The 19,823-nt window shown below is 43.8% G+C and overlaps 1 protein-coding gene across 9 annotated transcripts in view; it reads left to right on the forward strand.

Moving 5' to 3' along the window:
• Positions 1–19,823, forward strand: part of ntng2b (netrin g2b) — a 184,649-nt gene that overhangs the window by 52,889 nt on the left and 111,937 nt on the right. For 2 of the 9 annotated variants that reach the window (XM_090233910.1, XM_090233909.1), the window contains exons 2-3: positions 14,006–14,215; positions 15,334–16,137. The exons of 2 other annotated variants lie outside the window; for them this stretch is intronic. In XM_090233910.1, coding sequence (XP_090090036.1) covers positions 15,919–16,137 — 219 coding nt within the window. In that variant the 5' untranslated portion in view covers positions 14,006–14,215; positions 15,334–15,918. Of the gene's footprint in view, positions 1–13,490; positions 14,216–15,333; positions 16,138–19,823 lie in introns of those variants that run through there. 5 more of the 9 variants (XM_090233913.1, XM_090233912.1, XM_090233911.1 and 2 more) reach the window with 4 other exon arrangements.

The raw sequence follows: 19,823 nt of genomic DNA on the forward strand, positions 1-19,823 counted from the left end.
CATGAGGAATAGGAGGAACAGGAGGAACAGGAGGAATAGGAGGAACATGAGGAATAGGTGGAACATGAGAAATAGGAGGAATATGATAAACAGGAGGAATAGGAGAAATAGGAGGAATAGGAGGAACATGAGGAATAGGAGGAACATGAGGAACACGAGGAATAGGAGGAACAGGAGGAACAGGAGGAATAGGAGGAATAGGAGGAACAGGAGGAATCGGAGGAATAGGAGGAACAGGAGAAACATGAGGAATCGGAAGAATAGGAGGAACAGGAGAAACATGAGGAATAGGAGGAACATGAGGAATAGGAGGAACATGAGGAATAGGAGGAACATGAGGAATAGGAGGAACAGGAGGAATAGGAGGAACAGGAGGAATAGGAGGAACATGAGGATTAGGAGGAACATGAGGAAAAGGAGAACATGAGGAATAGGAGGAACAGTAGGAATAGGAGGAACAGGAGGAACATGAGGAATAGGAGGAACAGGAGGAATATGAGGAACAGGAGGAATAGGAGGAACATGAGGAATAGGAGGAACAGGAGGAATAGGAGGAATAGGAGGAACAGGAGGAACATGAGGAATAGGAGGCACATGAGGAATAGGAGGAACATAAGGAATAGGAGGAACAGGAGGAATAGGAGGAACATGAGGAATAGGAGGAACAGGAGGAATAGGAGGAACAGGAGGAATAGGAGGAACATGAGGAATAGGAGGAACATGAGGAATAGGAGGAACAGGAGGAATAGGAGGAACAGGATGTACAGGAGGAATAGGAGGAACATGAGGAATAGGAGGAACATGAGGAATATGAGGAACAGGAGGAACAGGAGGAACATGAGGAACAGGAGGAATAGGACGAACAGGAGGAATAGGAGGAACATGAGAAATAGGAGGAATATGATAAACAGGAGGAATAGGAGAAATAGGAGGAACATGAGGAATAGGAGGAACATGAGGAACATGAGGAATAGGAGGAACAGGAGGAACAGGAGGAATAGGAGGAACATGAGGAATAGGTGGAACATGAGAAATAGGAGGAATATGATAAACAGGAGGAATAGGAGAAATAGGAGGAATAGGAGGAACATGAGGAATAGGAGGAACATGAGGAATAGGAGGAACATGAGGAATAGGAGGAACATGAGGAATAGGAGGAACAGGAGGAATAGGAGGAACAGGAGGAATAGGAGGAAAATGAGGAACATGAGGAACACGAGGAATAGGAGGAACAGGAGGAACAGGAGGAATAGGAGGAATAGGAGGAACAGGAGGAATCGGAGGAATAGGAGGAACAGGAGAAACATGAGGAATCGGAAGAATAGGAGGAACAGGAGAAACATGAGGAATAGGAGGAACATGAGGAATAGGAGGAACATGAGGAATAGGAGGAACATGAGGAATAGGAGGAACAGGAGGAATAGGAGGAACAGGAGGAATAGGAGGAACATGAGGATTAGGAGGAACATGAGGAAAAGGAGAACATGAGGAATAGGAGGAACAGTAGGAATAGGAGGAACAGGAGGAACATGAGGAATAGGAGGAACAGGAGGAATATGAGGAACAGGAGGAATAGGAGGAACATGAGGAATAGGAGGAACAGGAGGAATCGGAGGAATAGGAGGAACAGGAGGAACATGAGGAATAGGAGGCACATGAGGAATAGGAGGAACATAAGGAATAGGAGGAACAGGAGGAATAGGAGGAACATGAGGAATAGGAGGAACAGGAGGAATAGGAGGAACAGGAGGAATAGGAGGAACATGAGGAATAGGAGGAACATGAGGAATAGGAGGAACAGGAGGAATAGGAGGAACAGGATGTACAGGAGGAATAGGAGGAACATGAGGAATAGGAGGAACATGAGGAATATGAGGAACAGGAGGAACAGGAGGAACATGAGGAACAGGAGGAATAGGACGAACAGGAGGAATAGGAGGAACATGAGAAATAGGAGGAATATGATAAACAGGAGGAATAGGAGAAATAGGAGGAACATGAGGAATAGGAGGAACATGAGGAACATGAGGAATAGGAGGAACAGGAGGAACAGGAGGAATAGGAGGAACATGAGGAATAGGTGGAACATGAGAAATAGGAGGAATATGATAAACAGGAGGAATAGGAGAAATAGGAGGAATAGGAGGAACATGAGGAATAGGAGGAACATGAGGAACACGAGGAATAGGAGGAACAGGAGGAACAGGAGGAATAGGAGGAATAGGAGGAACAGGAGGAATCGGAGGAATAGGAGGAACAGGAGAAACATGAGGAATCGGAAGAATAGGAGGAACAGGAGAAACATGAGGAATAGGAGGAACATGAGGAATAGGAGGAACATGAGGAATAGGAGGAACATGAGGAATAGGAGGAACAGGAGGAATAGGAGGAACAGGAGGAATAGGAGGAACATGAGGATTAGGAGGAACATGAGGAAAAGGAGAAACATGAGGAATAGGAGGAACAGTAGGAATAGGAGGAATAGGAGGAACATGAGGAATAGGACGAACAGGAGGAACATGAGGAATAGGAGGAACAGGAGGAACATGAGGAATAGGAGGCACATGAGGAATAGGAGGAACATAAGGAATAGGAGGAACATGAGGAATAGGAGGAACAGGAGGAATAGGAGGAACAGGAGGAATAGGAGGAACATGAGGAATAGGAGGAACAGGAGGAACATGAGGAATAGGAGGAACAGGAGGAACATGAGGAATAGGAGGCACATGAGGAATAGGAGGAACATAAGGAATAGGAGGAACAGGAGGAATAAGAGGAACATGAGGAATAGGAGGAACAGGAGGAATAGGAGGAACAGGAGGAATAGGAGGAACAGGAGGAATAGGAGGAACAGGATGTACAGGAGGAATAGGAGGAACATGAGGAATAGGTGGAACATGAGAAATAGGAGGAATATGATAAACAGGAGGAATAGGAGAAATAGGAGGAATAGGAGGAACATGAGGAATAGGAGGAACATGAGGAACACGAGGAATAGGAGGAACAGGAGGAACAGGAGAAATAGGAGGAATAGGAGGAACAGGAGGAATCGGAGGAATAGGAGGAACAGGAGAAACATGAGGAATCGGAAGAATAGGAGGAACAGGAGAAACATGAGGAATAGGAGGAACATGAGGAATAGGAGGAACATGAGGAATAGGAGGAACATGAGGAATAGGAGGAACAGGAGGAATAGGAGGAACAGGAGGAATAGGAGGAACATGAGGATTAGGAGGAACATGAGGAAAAGGAGAACATGAGGAATAGGAGGAACAGTAGGAATAGGAGGAACAGGAGGAACATGAGGAATAGGAGGAACAGGAGGAATATGAGGAACAGGAGGAATAGGAGGAACATGAGGAATAGGAGGAACAGGAGGAATAGGAGGAATAGGAGGAACAGGAGGAACATGAGGAATAGGAGGCACATGAGGAATAGGAGGAACATAAGGAATAGGAGGAACAGGAGGAATAGGAGGAACATGAGGAATAGGAGGAACAGGAGGAATAGGAGGAACAGGAGGAATAGGAGGAACATGAGGAATAGGAGGAACATGAGGAATAGGAGGAACAGGAGGAATAGGAGGAACAGGATGTACAGGAGGAATAGGAGGAACATGAGGAATAGGAGGAACATGAGGAATATGAGGAACAGGAGGAACAGGAGGAACATGAGGAACAGGAGGAATAGGACGAACAGGAGGAATAGGAGGAACATGAGAAATAGGAGGAATATGATAAACAGGAGGAATAGGAGAAATAGGAGGAACATGAGGAATAGGAGGAACATGAGGAACATGAGGAATAGGAGGAACAGGAGGAACAGGAGGAATAGGAGGAACATGAGGAATAGGTGGAACATGAGAAATAGGAGGAATATGATAAACAGGAGGAATAGGAGAAATAGGAGGAATAGGAGGAACATGAGGAATAGGAGGAACATGAGGAATAGGAGGAACATGAGGAATAGGAGGAACATGAGGAATAGGAGGAAAAGGAGGAATAGGAGGAACAGGAGGAATAGGAGGAACATGAGGAACATGAGGAACACGAGGAATAGGAGGAACAGGAGGAACAGGAGGAATAGGAGGAATAGGAGGAACAGGAGGAATCGGAGGAATAGGAGGAACAGGAGAAACATGAGGAATCGGAAGAATAGGAGGAACAGGAGAAACATGAGGAATAAGAGGAACATGAGGAATAGGAGGAACATGAGGAATAGGAGGAACATGAGGAATAGGAGGAACAGGAGGAATAGGAGGAACAGGAGGAATAGGAGGAACATGAGGATTAGGAGGAACATGAGGAAAAGGAGAACATGAGGAATAGGAGGAACAGTAGGAATAGGAGGAACAGGAGGAACATGAGGAATAGGAGGAACAGGAGGAATATGAGGAACAGGAGGAATAGGAGGAACATGAGGAATAGGAGGAACAGGAGGAATCGGAGGAATAGGAGGAACAGGAGGAACATGAGGAATAGGAGGCACATGAGGAATAGGAGGAACATAAGGAATAGGAGGAACAGGAGGAATAGGAGGAACATGAGGAATAGGAGGAACAGGAGGAATAGGAGGAACAGGAGGAATAGGAGGAACATGAGGAATAGGAGGAACATGAGGAATAGGAGGAACAGGAGGAATAGGAGGAACAGGATGTACAGGAGGAATAGGAGGAACATGAGGAATAGGAGGAACATGAGGAATATGAGGAACAGGAGGAACAGGAGGAACATGAGGAACAGGAGGAATAGGACGAACAGGAGGAATAGGAGGAACATGAGAAATAGGAGGAATATGATAAACAGGAGGAATAGGAGAAATAGGAGGAACATGAGGAATAGGAGGAACATGAGGAACATGAGGAATAGGAGGAACAGGAGGAACAGGAGGAATAGGAGGAACATGAGGAATAGGTGGAACATGAGAAATAGGAGGAATATGATAAACAGGAGGAATAGGAGAAATAGGAGGAATAGGAGGAACATGAGGAATAGGAGGAACATGAGGAACACGAGGAATAGGAGGAACAGGAGGAACAGGAGGAATAGGAGGAATAGGAGGAACAGGAGGAATCGGAGGAATAGGAGGAACAGGAGAAACATGAGGAATCGGAAGAATAGGAGGAACAGGAGAAACATGAGGAATAGGAGGAACATGAGGAATAGGAGGAACATGAGGAATAGGAGGAACAGGAGGAATAGGAGGAACAGGAGGAATAGGAGGAACATGAGGATTAGGAGGAACATGAGGAAAAGGAGAAACATGAGGAATAGGAGGAACAGTAGGAATAGGAGGAATAGGAGGAACATGAGGAATAGGACGAACAGGAGGAACATGAGGAATAGGAGGCACATGAGGAATAGGAGGAACATAAGGAATAGGAGGAACATGAGGAATAGGAGGAACAGGAGGAATAGGAGGAACAGGAGGAATAGGAGGAACATGAGGAATAGGAGGAACATGAGGAATAGGAGGAACAGGAGGAATAGGAGGAACAGGATGTACAGGAGGAATAGGAGGAACATGAGGAATAGGAGGAACATGAGGAATATGAGGAACAGGAGGAACAGGAGGAACATGAGGAACAGGAGGAATAGGACGAACAGGAGGAATAGGAGGAACATGAGAAATAGGAGGAATATGATAAACAGGAGGAATAGGAGAAATAGGAGGAACATGAGGAATAGGAGGAACATGAGGAACATGAGGAATAGGAGGAACAGGAGGAACAGGAGGAATAGGAGGAACAGGAGGAATAGGAGAAACAGGATGAACAGGAGGAATAGCAGGAACATTAGGAATTGGAGGAACAGGAGGAATATGGGGAACAGGAGGAATAGGAGAAATAGGAGGTATAGGGGAAACAGGAGGAATAGGAGAAATAGGAGAAACATGAGAAATAGGAGGAATATGACAAACAGGAGGGGTAGGAGAAACAAGAAGGAATAGGAGAAACATGAGAAATAGGAGGAATATGACAAACAGGGGGGGTAGGAGAAACAGGAAGGAATAGGAGAAACAGGAAGTTATAGGAAGAACAGGAGGAATAGGAGAAACAGGAAGGAATATGAGAAGCAGGAAGGAATAGGAAGAACAGGAGGAATAGGAGAAACATGAGGAAAAGGAGAAACATGAGGAATAGGAGGAACAGTAGGAATAGGAGGAACAGGAGGAACATGAGGAATAGGAGGAACAGGAGGAATATGAGGAACAGGAGGAATAGGAGGAACATGAGGAATAGGAGGAACAGGAGGAATAGGAGGAACAGGAGGAATAGGAGGAACATGAGGAATAGGAGGAACATGAGGAACATGAGGAATAGGAGGAACAGGAGGAATAGGAGGAACAGGATGTACAGGAGGAATAGGAGGAACATGAGGAATAGGAGGAACAGGAGGAATAGGAGGAACAGGATGTACAGGAGGAATAGGAGGAACATGAGGAATAGGAGAAACAGGAAGGAATAGGAGGAACGGGAGGAATAGAAGAAACAGGAAGGAATAGGAGAAACAGGAAGGAATAGGAGGAACAGGATGAATATGAGAAACAGGAGGAATAGGCAACCCTATCTAGCTTAAAAAGACATCAAACCACTGGAAAGGACCCAACAAGAAGATATGAACATTGACATACATTCTAAAAGGCGGATTAATTGCACTTTTGAAGATGAAGAACGGCCACATAAATAAGTGAACAGACTACACAAACTTCTGCTTTACAACTAAAGAAACACCAATATTCCAGTAGCTGATTATCTTGTGATACTGCAGTTTTGCACATTAATACATCTGAGCACAGTTTCGGGGCATCCGGCAAATTACAGCAAATTTATGTTAATAGTACATAGACCATTTCTCCACGGTATGGACCATTTCTCCACGGTATGGACCATTTCTCCACGGTGTGGACCATTTCTCCATGGTGTGGACCATTTCTCCACGTTATGGACCATTTCTCCACGGTGTGGACCATTTCTCCACGGTATGGACCATTTCTCCACGGTATGGACCATTTCTCCACGGTATGGACCATTTCTCCACGGTGTGGACCATTTCTCCACGGTGTGGACCATCTCTCCACGGTATGGACCATTTCTCCACGGTATGGACCATTTATCCACGGTGTGGACCATTTCTCCACGGTATGGACCATTTCTCCATGGTATGGACCATTTCTCCACGGTATGGACCATTTCTCCACGGTGTGGACCATTTCTCCACGGTGTGGACCATTTCTCCACGGTGTGGACCATTTCTCCACGGTGTGGACCATTTCTCCAAGGTGTGGACCATTTCTCCACGGTGTGGACCATTTCTCCACGGTATGGACCATTTATCCACGGTGTGGACCATTTCTCCACGGTGTGGACCATCTCTCCACGGTATGGACCATTTCTCCACGGTGTGGACCATTTATCCACGGTGTGGACCATTTCTCCACGGTATGGACCATTTCTCCACGGTATGGACCATTTATCCACGGTGTGGACCATTTCTCCACGGTATGGACCATTTCTCCACGGTATGGACCATTTCTCCACGGTATGGACCATTTCTCCAAGGTCTGGAACATTTCTCCACGGTGTGGACCATTTATCCACGGTATGGACCATTTATCCACGGTGTGGACCATTTCTCCACGGTGTGGACCATCTCTCCACGGTATGGACCATTTCTCCACGGTGTGGACCATTTCTCCACGGTATGGACCATTTCTCCACGGTGTGGACCATTTCTCCACGGTGTGGACCATTTCTCCATGGTATGGCGGGCCTCTGTCCTCTTTCTCCATCCAGGATCCTCAAATGAATTCTGGCCATGACAACACAGTCCATGGGGGACCCTCTGTTTTTTTTTTTTATGTTTCACTTTCTCTGTACAATGAAAGCAAACATAGTGTGTATGTGTGTGTGTATGTGTGTGTGTGTCTTCTGTCCGTCTGGTCAAGGCAGTGTCCATGGGCCGTGCTGGACAGCCGCATTACATTACAGATCATGCACCACTTCGTTGGGGCCATACCACATTTCCAGATTGCTTCATGCACAAGCACGACTCCCACACAAGTTGACGTCAGTAAACTGAGAGGGGGGGATGAGAGAGAGAGAAATAAAGAGTGACAGAAGTAGAGAGACAGAGAGAGATGGGATATAAAAGTGAAAGAGAGAAGGAGAGAAAGAGGGACAGAGAGAGAGAGAGAGAGAGAGAGAGAGAGAGAGAGAGGGTGGGTGGGTGAGCATCGTCCTGAACTCAGTCCAAACTGCATGCCGTCACGATGAAGGGTATATCTTTTTATCAAGGTCTGCCAACGAGGCTACTCAGCCACCCCGACCTTCTGCGCAGACACATGGACACACAGAGGCTGCATCCCAAATAGCAGTCTATCACCTATTTAGTGCACTAAGTTTGACCAGACCCATGGGCTCTGGACAAAAGTAGTAGACTAAAGAGGGAATATATTGTCTCCGGTCAAAAGTAGTGCACTATATATGGAATAGAGTGCCATTTCGGACACAGCTAGAGACAACACAGTTGGTTCTGTGTAAGTTCCCAGAACATTTGTTAGGTCGTGGTAAATGTATGTTCACATAACACAAAAATGGTCCAGTCGTGCTGATCATTTTAGAATGTTTGTTTAAAACATTCACCAGATGTTGCAAGAATGTTCCTAGAGCACATTTGATCTGTTCTTTAAAGGTTCCCAGAACATTTAATTAGATCGTGGGATCAGTCTGGTGGAAATATTGTGGCAACATCACATAATATATTTTCCCAAAACAGAAAAACTGTCCAGTTCTGCGGATGACTCTACAATGATTCTACACTGTACCTACCAACCTAATTAAATGTTCTGGGAACTTTTAAAGAACTCAGTAAGGCTGTTCTGTCTACATCCTTGCAACATCAAAGGAAATATTGTGCACCCTGATACAAACATTATCTTAATGTCAGCACAACTGGACAGTTTAATTGTTTTGGGAACCTATCTATTGTCATATTCGCACAATGTTCCCAGAACCTAAAGAAACATTCTAGGAATAAATTAGAATCATTGCAGAATCATTCACACAGCTGGACAGTGTTTCTGTTTTGGGAACACATCTTTTATGATGACCCCATAATGTTCCCACCAGACTGTTCCCACAACCTAATAAAACATTCTAGGAACTTGTAAAGAACAGACTAAATGTATTCTAGGAACATTTTTACAACATCAGGTGATTGTTTTTTTCACCTGAAAATAAACATTGTAGAATCATACGCACAACTGGACAGTGATTGTGTTTTGGGAACACATCTTTTATGATGTCCCCATAATGTTCCCCCCAGACTGTTCCCACAACCTAATGAAACATTCCTGGAGACTTTAAAGGACAGACTAAATGTGTTCTGAGAATGCTCTTCTAATATAAGATAAATGTTTTTTGCACCCTAAAAGAAACATTAAAACCTAACGAAACGTTCTGGGAACCTTGAACTCGCAAAATGTGTTCTGGGAACGTTATTGCAACATCAGGCGTTTTATACAAACATTGTATAATCATCAGCACAACTGTGAAAGTTGTTGTGTAATGAGAATATTTGCCGCAACCTAACTAATGTTCTGGGAACTTTCACAGGACCAATTTTGGTTTGCTGGTACAATGTGTTTTTACATTACGTGGAAACCTAATGACAACTTTTGTGGAATGCTCTGTTTTGGTTGTTACAGATGTTGTGCACAACATTTTAGTGAATGTTAGGAGAACGTTCCAAGGATATTTCATTAAAAACATGTTTTTAAAGAAGATTTTGTTATGTTTTTGGGATGTTTTCATGCTAATGTTAGATAAAATCCTAACGAGAATTTAACATTGTACTGCAGTGGGCTATATCAGGGTCACACAAAGTGTTTATTGGTAGTCTTAAACAAATCTACTTTGAAACATAAGTTTACACCTCACACATGGTTCTGGGCTTAAAAAAGAGGAACCCGTGTACCATGTCAGATATAGAGTTGAAATGTATAAAATGTTGAGTTTGCGTCCCAATAATATACATCACAGAAGACTCAAACAGTTTTGTTATATTTCACATAAAAAACACTGGATTTTCGTCTTTAAAAAGACATATATACAGTTGAAGTCGGAAGTTTACATACACCTTAGCCAAATACATTTCAACTCCATTTTTCACAATTCCTGACATTTAATCCTAGTAAAAATTATGCTCATTACGCTCATATCTGCTGTCCTGCGCCTCACTCCTCCACACCCACGAGGGTAGGCAGATGCACGGGGACGAGGGTAGGCAGATGCACGGGGACGAGGGTAGGCAGATGCACGGGGACGAGGGTAGGCAGATGCACGGGGATGAGGGTAGGCAGATGCACGGGGATGAGGGTAGGCAGATGCACGGAGATGAGGGTAGGCATAATTGAATTCCAAAATATCAAACCCCTCATTCATCCCCATCATCACAGCTGACTTTTCTGTCAGGTTATATTCATGTACATTGAAGTAGATCTAGAAGAATGTAAAACTATTGGAATATACAATATTACCTATTTTACCTGGTTTTGCCTGTTTGTGATCACCATTGTACAGTTAAACCTTGTTGTAAATTGGGAGGGTGGTATTATTAAATAATTCTCACCTGATGTTATAAAAGATGCAGTTTAGGGATGCAATTGTTTCTGTATAGCTTTAGCCAAAGGCCTAGCCATCACAAGCCAGACCAAAGACCAGAAAATACATTGACATGCATTAGAGCAGAACGAGTAGAGTAATACTTTATTGATCCCAACTTAGGAAATGTTTTTGTCACTTGAAGCATCATTAAGGATTACAAGGACAAGACAAGTATCAATGATACAGATAATACAAAAGCAAATATCAAGACACAATCGAGGGCACCTGCAGAAAGATTTAACATACTTTAGCATACTTTAATTAGCAATATAAAAGCCCAATAAGTTGACTACAATCCAGAACGTTGAATACAAAAACCTACAAGTAAACCATGTCTAAAGTGAGATCATTCATATACGTTTTGATGCTGAAATGTTTTGATGCCATGTCTCGTTTCAAGTGATAGAACTGGATTACATTTCACCATCCTAACTAATATAAGTGACGTGTTCTGGCGTCAGGCCAGTAAACGGTCTAGCACTGTCTGGCGTCAGGGAAATTACCACTCAACTGGCCAACGCTAAATCATTTGTGGGGCTTTGAGAAAGACATCCAGATTCATACATAACAAATGATCAGCTTTTCTAACTTTGATGAATGTCAGATCTTATAATGCATATTTCATATGTGACTCCAAGCTAACAAGGGTCAATTTAGTAATCAGTTTTGTTTCCCACTGTAACATGTTTCTTTGAAGACCTCGGTAGATATATAAGCTAGGTAGATAAATAAGGTAGGTAGATATATAAGGTAGGTAGATATATAAGGTAGGTAGATATATAAGGTAGGTAGATATCATTTTTGGGGGGTGAAGGGGGCTTAGGTAGGCGCTGCAATGGTTAAGAGGAATCTGAAAGACTTGAGAAAGATAGAGGAGACGCTGCAAGGACAAACTATCGATCGACTCCATGCTGTACTGTCAGTGTTCCCACCCAGATAGAAGTTCAGAGTTCCCTTCCGAATCACATGTCTCTCTCGCTGTCTCTCTCTCTCTTCCCAAAATCACCTAAAAAAAAAATCACAGAAACCCCCATAACATTGTTATGACAACATACTGAAGCTTCAGTTTCTTCTTTTGTGATGCATTTGACAGCTTTCAAATGTTTGGAGTGCAACGCAGCTGTCACTAGCGGGGCTGCAGCATGTATTGTACACCCTGCCTTGTGAAAGTACAAGAGAAGCAGTCAGTCTATTTCAGCACCACGGACAGCGACTTTAGAACAGATAGCAAGCGCCAATTTTTATTTATTTATTTATTTAATTTCATCTTTATTTAACCAGGTAGGCTAGTTGAGAACAAGTTCTCATTTACAACTGCGACCTGGCCAAGATAAAGCAAAGCAGTTCGACACATACAACAACTCAGAGTTACACATGGAATAAACAAACATACAGTCAATAATACAGTGGGGAAAAAAGTATATATACAGTGTGTGTAAATGAGGTAAGAGAAGGGAGGTAAGGCAATAAAATAGGCCATAGTGGTGAGGAATTTACGATATAGCAATTAAACACTGGAGTGATAGATGTACAGAAGATGAATGTGCAAGTAGAGATACTGGGCTGCAAAGGAGCAAAATAAATAAATACAGTATGGGGATGAGGGGGATGGGCTATTTACAGATGGGCTATGTACAGTTGCAGTGATCTGTGAGCTGCTCTGACAGCTGGTGCTTGAAGTAAGTGAGGGAGATAAGAGTCTCCAGCTTCAGCGATTTTTGCAGTTCGTTCCAGTCTTTGGCAGCAGAGAACTGGAAGGAAAGGCAGCCAAAGAAGGAATTGGCTTTAGGGGTGACCAGTGAAATATACCTGCTGGAGAGCGTGATGCGGGTGGGTGCTGCTATGGTGACCAGTGAGCTGAGATAAGGCGGGGCTTTACCTAGCAAAGACTTGTAGATGACCTGGAGCCAGTGGGTTTGGCGACGAGTATAAAGCGAGAGCCAACGAGAGCGTATAGGTCGCAGTGGTGGGTAGTATATGGGGCTTGAGGTCTAGAGTGTCTCCCCCTTTGAAGAGGGGGATGACTGCGGCAGCTTTCCAATCTTTGAGGATCTCAGACGATAAGAGAGGTTGAACAGGCTGGTAATAGGGGTTGCAACAATTTCGGCAGATCATTTTAGAAAGAGAGGGTCCAGATTGTCTAGCTCGGCTGATTTGTAGTGGTCCAGATATTGCAGCTCTTTAAGAACATCAGCTATCTGGATTTGGGTGAAGGAGAAGCTGGGGAGGCTTGGGCGAGTTGCTGTAGGGGGTGCAGGGCAGTTGACCAGGGTAGTGGTAGCCAGGTGGAAAGCAGTATCAAATTCCCTTCTGAAGTTGCCCTCAAAGCTGCTTCATATTTATGATTAATGATTGAGTCAAATCGTTTTTATAACGTATCAATATATAATCAATTGAAATTAAGTTTATGAAGCTATTTCAATATAGTCTGAAATAGCTTACAATTTTGTTATGCAAACAATCTAACTAGGCCTAGACTTCATGGGCGCTTCAATGTGTTGTAATTATTTCCATTATTCTCATAGGTCTAAAAAAAACACTAAACAGTAGTATTTGTTAAATTAAAGTAATAGATTCAGGTATCATTTATTAAATTACAAAACGTGTAAAGGCAGTGCTGCATTTTGCAATTGATCCAACATGCTATGGCTGATTGTAATAGCGGTACGCGCCTTCTCTTTTGCACAAACAGACAGCTTTAATAGCCACCAAAAATGGCTCTGTAAACCCGAACCGTGGTTTATGTCCTGTATCTAAACCGCCCTCTATCCACCACTTCCTCCAACGTGAGCAAACAACTCTGGCTTATCTGCTGCTAAACATTTCTGATACAACTCTCTGAACGCTCGGACACAGTGGATGACACTGTAGGCTATAGCTCCACTTCTCCGCTGTTCCTTTAAGCAGCGCTTGCTGATCAGCTGGTGGGACGGTTCAGTTTGGTGCCGCTTGGCCCGTGCTAGAGAGCGTAGAGACCGGGTAAGAAGTTGCGCAACCCGCCCTGGCTCAGGCTAGCAGATAAAAGCCCGGGTAGTGATTGAAAGAGATGGTAAAAAGGAATTAGCACAGGCATAGAGAGCGAGAGAGAGAGAGAGCGAGAGATAGAGATGAGCGAGAGAGAGATAGAGCGAGCGAGAGAGAGAGAGAGAGCGAGCAAGGGGGAGATTTTCCACAAAGCTTTTTTTCTTTCTGCGCTTGAACATCCCGGATAAAGCTGAGCTTGTAAAGTGGGAAAGTACGAGCACCAGACCTTCCTCAACGTCAATATTTTCTTACTTTTGATACTCTTTCAAGCCGGAATTCACGCTTTCGCTTTTTTTCTCCAACTCCCATTTCCAGATCTAGGACACGGTCATCCGTGGTGTAATAAAAAAGTAACAGGCACGAGAAAAAAGTAACAAGGAGACCGCATCAGATAACCAGAGTGGAGTACAGTAGCCAACACCACCGCGGGAGCCGGGTAGTGAATGGAGCCGTGCGGGGCTTATGGCAGAGGGGCGTTCGTATAATAATGGGACACGGAGTGGCTCTCCCAGATGAACCTTCGAAGTAAGTAGGCTAAATAAGTGTTTTATCTAATAAATCTGACCCGCTTCAGAATGTTTGACTGTTAAAATAAATTCTGAGGAGATTACGAGACCTATTCGAAGTGAGACTAAAACGCAACGCTCACTTCGAGACTATTAGACTAAATTGTCACTCACTACTCTAAATGTTGTTAGGCCTACTCTATAATAAATTCAAAAGTTGTCACTTTATATAAATGTTTAGAAATAATGTTATTTATGACCAAATGAAATGCAGCCTGATCGGTTGCTACTTTCGATTCGGGCTGCTGAAAGCGAGCAGAAGCAGCAGTCTGTCAGACACACCCTATAAGGTATTTCGAGCCAGAGAACCGCTTTGGCACTTCAAAACTATAAACTGAAAAAAGCTTCACCTAATTTTCGTGGAATACATATTTGTGGGATTCTGGCCACATCGTAGCCGGACAGTGAAGAGGGTCAGTGTCATTCCCATTAAAACGTATTTTGTGACCTCTGGTCTTCTAGCATTTTGATGCCAATTCAAACTCTCACGCATAGGCGGCACTAGCACGTGTATTTCCGCAGGGGCGCAACCAGGACAGCAGAGGTGTGCGTAATAATTTACTAAGCGCCATGTCAGCTATAAGCATGTTAAATGAATGCATGGTGACGCAGTTGAAGCTAGGACAATTCATGTTTCATGGAACGAATTAAATAAGTGGCGGGGTGACATTCACTTGCTAGTTCACCCCCCCTCCCATGCATATAACGCATACGAACTTATTTTTCAAAGAAAGGGGACGAGCTTTCCACTCTATAATGAACAATCCAATACGTCTCACCCCAAAAGCACACTCACACACCCGCAACTTTTGAAACTTGGCATCAAACCTTGTATGACTTAAAAGCTCGTGTGTAACTCTCGAAATATTCTCTCTGAAATATGTTACATGCACGACGATGTACAGCATTACATACAAACATCTGATAGGAATACTGGTCTCTCTCTCTCTCTCTCCCTCTCTCTCTCTCTCTCTACCTCTCTCTTTCAATAATATCTGTAGTATATAATATTCTCTCTCTTTCACTCTATCATTTCTATAATATCTAATATTTTCATAATTCCCCTCATTTTCCCAGGACTATCACTGAGGCAAGGTGCCGGACCGGGGCATCACGACCTGATGGATGTATCTAAGTACGTCGTCACCTCATCCTCCCTCGTAGCGGACAGCTCTTGTCTCTCCCAGCGGAAAAGGACCTCTGAAGTATGGATTTGTTCTGCTGATATCCCAACGACCCCTACCGCCACCACCACAGCACTGGCACCACTATGGTTGAAGTAGATGTGAAGTTTCATAGTGACATTCGCCTCCCCCTGGTCAATTTTTTGTCCGTCTTTTCCAAACCAGGCGTCAAAACAATAAAGTGTCATTTCCTAAAGAAGCCGTGATTATTTGTGTGTCCACTTCTATTGAACGGCTCTACAGTTATTTATCTTAGTGCATTTGTATTTGTTTTCCCTCATCACTGAACCGTCCCCTATCGCTCAGTTGAGCACGTAGACTCATCATGGTGATGCCAAAGTTACTTTCTGTCTCTGTATGATCCCTAGTCGCGTTCCATGCTTTTCGCCCAAGCTCTGACTACCGTGGCCTCTCTTGCCCTTCACCGCCAAACCCCACTCATCGTCAGACCCCGCTCGTGGCTTTCCCAGGACCTGCCATGCTCTGTCAGGCCGTGTTGCTCCTCCTGCACTGCTTCGCCTCTTTGACACTGGGCCAGTACGACCTGTGCAAGTCCCTGGTGAGCACGGACGATGGCGCGGTGTGGGAGCAGTATGCATGCCAGCCCAAGGCCCAGTCCATGAAGGACTACATGCGGGTCAAGGTGGACCCACCAGGCATCACCTGTGGGAACCCACCTGAGAGATTCTGCACTCTGGTAAGTTGAATAAGTGGCGTGGTGGGTTTATTGGATTGCACTGAAATTGATGTCTGAAGTTGCTGCTGTGAGCAGGGGCAATGATTTGTTTAGTTGGGGGGCCTAGGGGTGACCAAGCACAAGTTATGGGTGGACATGGGAAATCAGCAACGTGTATCAGAAATAGCTTTGAAAATTGTCTTAAACTAACACTGGTCAATCAGCCCCAACAGTTGACTAGGCTGCAGCTGCTCACATTAGTGGGAAAAAAGAGACAGCAGCAGACGATGCTGTGTCCTGAGACAGACTGATGATTCGAGGGGGAAAATGGCAGAAGCGGATGTTCCGTTTGAATCAGATGGCGTGTCAAGAGGAGATGAGCGAGAAGGATTGCATTCCAGTGGAGAATACAAAAGGAAATAAGAGAAGTAAAGTGGTAGTGGAATCGAGTAAATCCAAGCCTAGTTCTGATTATTTTTTGGTCAGTTGTAAGGGCTTTTGGATCGATGTTACCTGGGAGATCCGATTGAAGTCTCTATAAAAATGGTGGATGCGTTGCATGAGGTGGCGTTTATGAGAGTATTGTTGTTGTGAATCTATGGAACAGAAGGAGCTTGCTCTGCGCCTCAACAAGAAATCGGATTGGAATGTGTCGTGTGTGGCTCTTCGAAGCAAGGTGTCTATCAAGGGCGTTATCGCTGTTGTGGCACTAGAAGTGAATGCAAAGCATATGTGAAGAATTGAATCAAGTGATTGGTGCACACTGACTGACCTGCATGATGGGTGGAGTGAGGAAGCCCACTCCATCCATTCTATTGCTTTTTCTCACATGCATTCTCACATGCATTTAGGTTTTATGAGGTGAGAGCTTTCATGCCCAAACCCATGCAGTGTGATAAATGCAAAATATTTGGTAATGTGTATCGTATACCAGCTGAGCCAAATGCTGCAATTGTGGTGGTGAACATGCACCCACATTTCTGAAGTGTCCTGTTAGGGTGAAGGAGACGGAGGTGGTAAGAATAAGGGCTGTCCAGCATGTCTCCTATCTGGAGGCAGTGAGAAGATTGGAAGAAAGCAGTGGGGTTGAGGAAGTAATGGTAGTAGGAGTAGAGGAACCAGAGAATATTCCTTGGCAGAGGGATCCTGACATGTTGCATGTTAAGAAGGTGGACTTTGTAGCATTTATTACATTGGTTATCAACTGCACAGCGCAAACAGAAAGGAGATCTGAGGAAATAGGCATCATTGTGAGTGCAGCTGAGCGTTTTTTGGGACTCAGGGATTTTACAGCAGAGGCATTACAAGGAATCCTGTCGATGAATGCTCTGTCCTCACAGGCACCTGCACCTGTTTAGGGATGGGATTTGAACTGTGACTGAAGGAGTGGGATGGTTTTTATTATTATTATTATTATTCTGTGTGTTGCCGGGTCCCACCCTCCATTCCCGCAAATTGATTTTTGTTTTGGTGTTTCAATACCCCGTATAGTAAGTAGGTGGCAGAAATATAGTCTGCCTTAAAGAAGAAGAAGAACGGATACAAAATACTTTGAGTTTAAGATAACCTTTGTTATTAAACTTATACTTTAAGTTCCTTATTTACAAGCATTTGTGTTGGTCAATTATGTAATAGAGCCTAAGTTTGAAGCATTTACTCTGCCTCACTGAGCCACTGTACCCTGAGACCCTCTTAGCTCTGGTCTGTGGCAGTGGCCTCTCCCCAGGATCTGCCACAATTGCATTGAATAACTTCTTCAACTCTTAATTTGTATCTGCCCTAATTTATTCAAATTAATCCATTTGAAAATGAAAATATTCAAGTTAGAAACATCATGTTCAGTGCTAACGCCCCCTCCAAGGAATTGTTTCTCCCCTCCAAGGAATTTATAGAAAGCTGATTTAGGCCTACTGCATTTCTAAACAAAGCTCTAAAATGCTATTTAGAGAGCAGCAAAAACAATGCTATTTAGAGAGCAGCAAAACAACGCTATTTAGAGAGCGACAAAAACAACGCTATTTAGAGAGCGACAAAAACAATGCTATTTAGAGAGCGGCAAAACAACGCTATTTAGAGAGCAGCAAAAACAATGCTATTTAGAGAGCAGCAAAACAACGCTATTTAGAGAGCAGCAAAACAACGCTATTTAGAGAGCGACAAAAACAACGCTATTTAGAGAGCGGCAAAACAACGCTATTTAGAGAGCGACAAAAACAACGCTATTTAGAGAGCGGCAAAAACAACGCTATTTAGAGAGCGGCAAAAACAACTCTATTTAGAGAGCGGCAAAAACAACTCTATTTAAGAGAGCGGCAAAAACAACGCTATTTAGAGAGCGGTAAAAACAACTCTATTTAGAGAGCGGCAAAAACAACGCTATTTAGAGAGCGGCAAAAACAACTCTATTTAGAGAGCGGCAAAAACAACTCTATTTAAGAGAGCGGCAAAAACAACTATTTAGAGAGCGGCAAAATCAACTCTATTTAGAGAGCGGTAAAAACAACTCTATTTAGAGAGCGGCAAAAACAACGCTATTTAGAGAGCGGCAAAAACAACTCTATTTAGAGAGCGGCAAAAACAACTCTATTTAAGAGAGCGGCAAAAACAATGCTATTTAGAGAGCGGTAAAAACAACTCTATTTAGAGAGCGGCAAAAACAACGCTATTTAGAGAGCGGCAAAAACAACTCTATTTAGAGAGCGGCAAAAACAACTCTATTTAAGAGAGCGGCAAAAACAACTCTATTTAGAGAGCGGCAAAAACAACGCTATTTAGAGAGCGGCAAAAACAACTCTATTTAGAGAGCGGCAAAAACAACTCTATTTAGAGAGCGGCAAAAACAACTCTATTTAGAGAGCGACAAAAACAAGCCAAAATGACTGCATCCATGATCATCTTGGTACTGTAGCTTCATTCACCTCAGTCGATAAGGGACATGCACACAATTCTAGGACAAACACATGCCATACAGCAACTAGCTGCTACACACTAGCTCAGCACTGGGGTTACAAACCCTAGTTCAGTTTCCTGTCAAATCAAACAGTAGTTACCTGGCCATCTTACCTCTGCGCTGCTTTCATCAACCAAGGGTGGCCAATCTACAATTCAGTGAACAACTGAGCAAGGCATAATTTATCGCATTGTGTGTCATTTGCAATCAACACTAGTCTATCTCAGCATGACATTGGGAAAGCCTAGTTTGTTGGAGGCGTTAAATAACACAGTAGAAGGTGATAGCAGCATTTTCACTCAATAAAGGAAAGAGCTGGAGAAAAAACATACAATTTTATTTGGCTTAGGCAGGTTGGAACCTCCTGATGCAGCGTGAATTCAAGCGGGCTCGGGTGGGCTTTGGCCAAGTTTGGCGGGCACCAAAAGTCATGACACCAGTGAAATTACTTGGCAATGGGCTGGAGCTCACTGAGAATGGTCCGGGGGTGTTGTTTGCATTGTGTTGGCAGACTGTCATCCGGCTTGATTGGGTTTTTTCGAAGGACTTCAAATTTTGCCTGGTAAAGGGCATAAAGTATTGAGAGGGGAGAGGGGAGAGGGGGGAGTACCTCTCGTTTCAAGAACACTAACTGGGTGAGGGTGGAGAACTGCAGGAGAATAGTGGGCATTCCTATGCAATTCTCAACGTGTATTTCCCAGCTAGGTTGTTGAGTGGAATGAAACTCTAAAAATAGGACGATTTGAACGTTTGAGAC

The sequence above is a fragment of the Oncorhynchus mykiss genome, chromosome 5 (assembly GCF_057628025.1).
Source record: "Oncorhynchus mykiss isolate SJ-2025 chromosome 5, ASM5762802v1, whole genome shotgun sequence".
NCBI classification, from domain to species: Eukaryota; Metazoa; Chordata; class Actinopteri; order Salmoniformes; family Salmonidae; genus Oncorhynchus; species Oncorhynchus mykiss.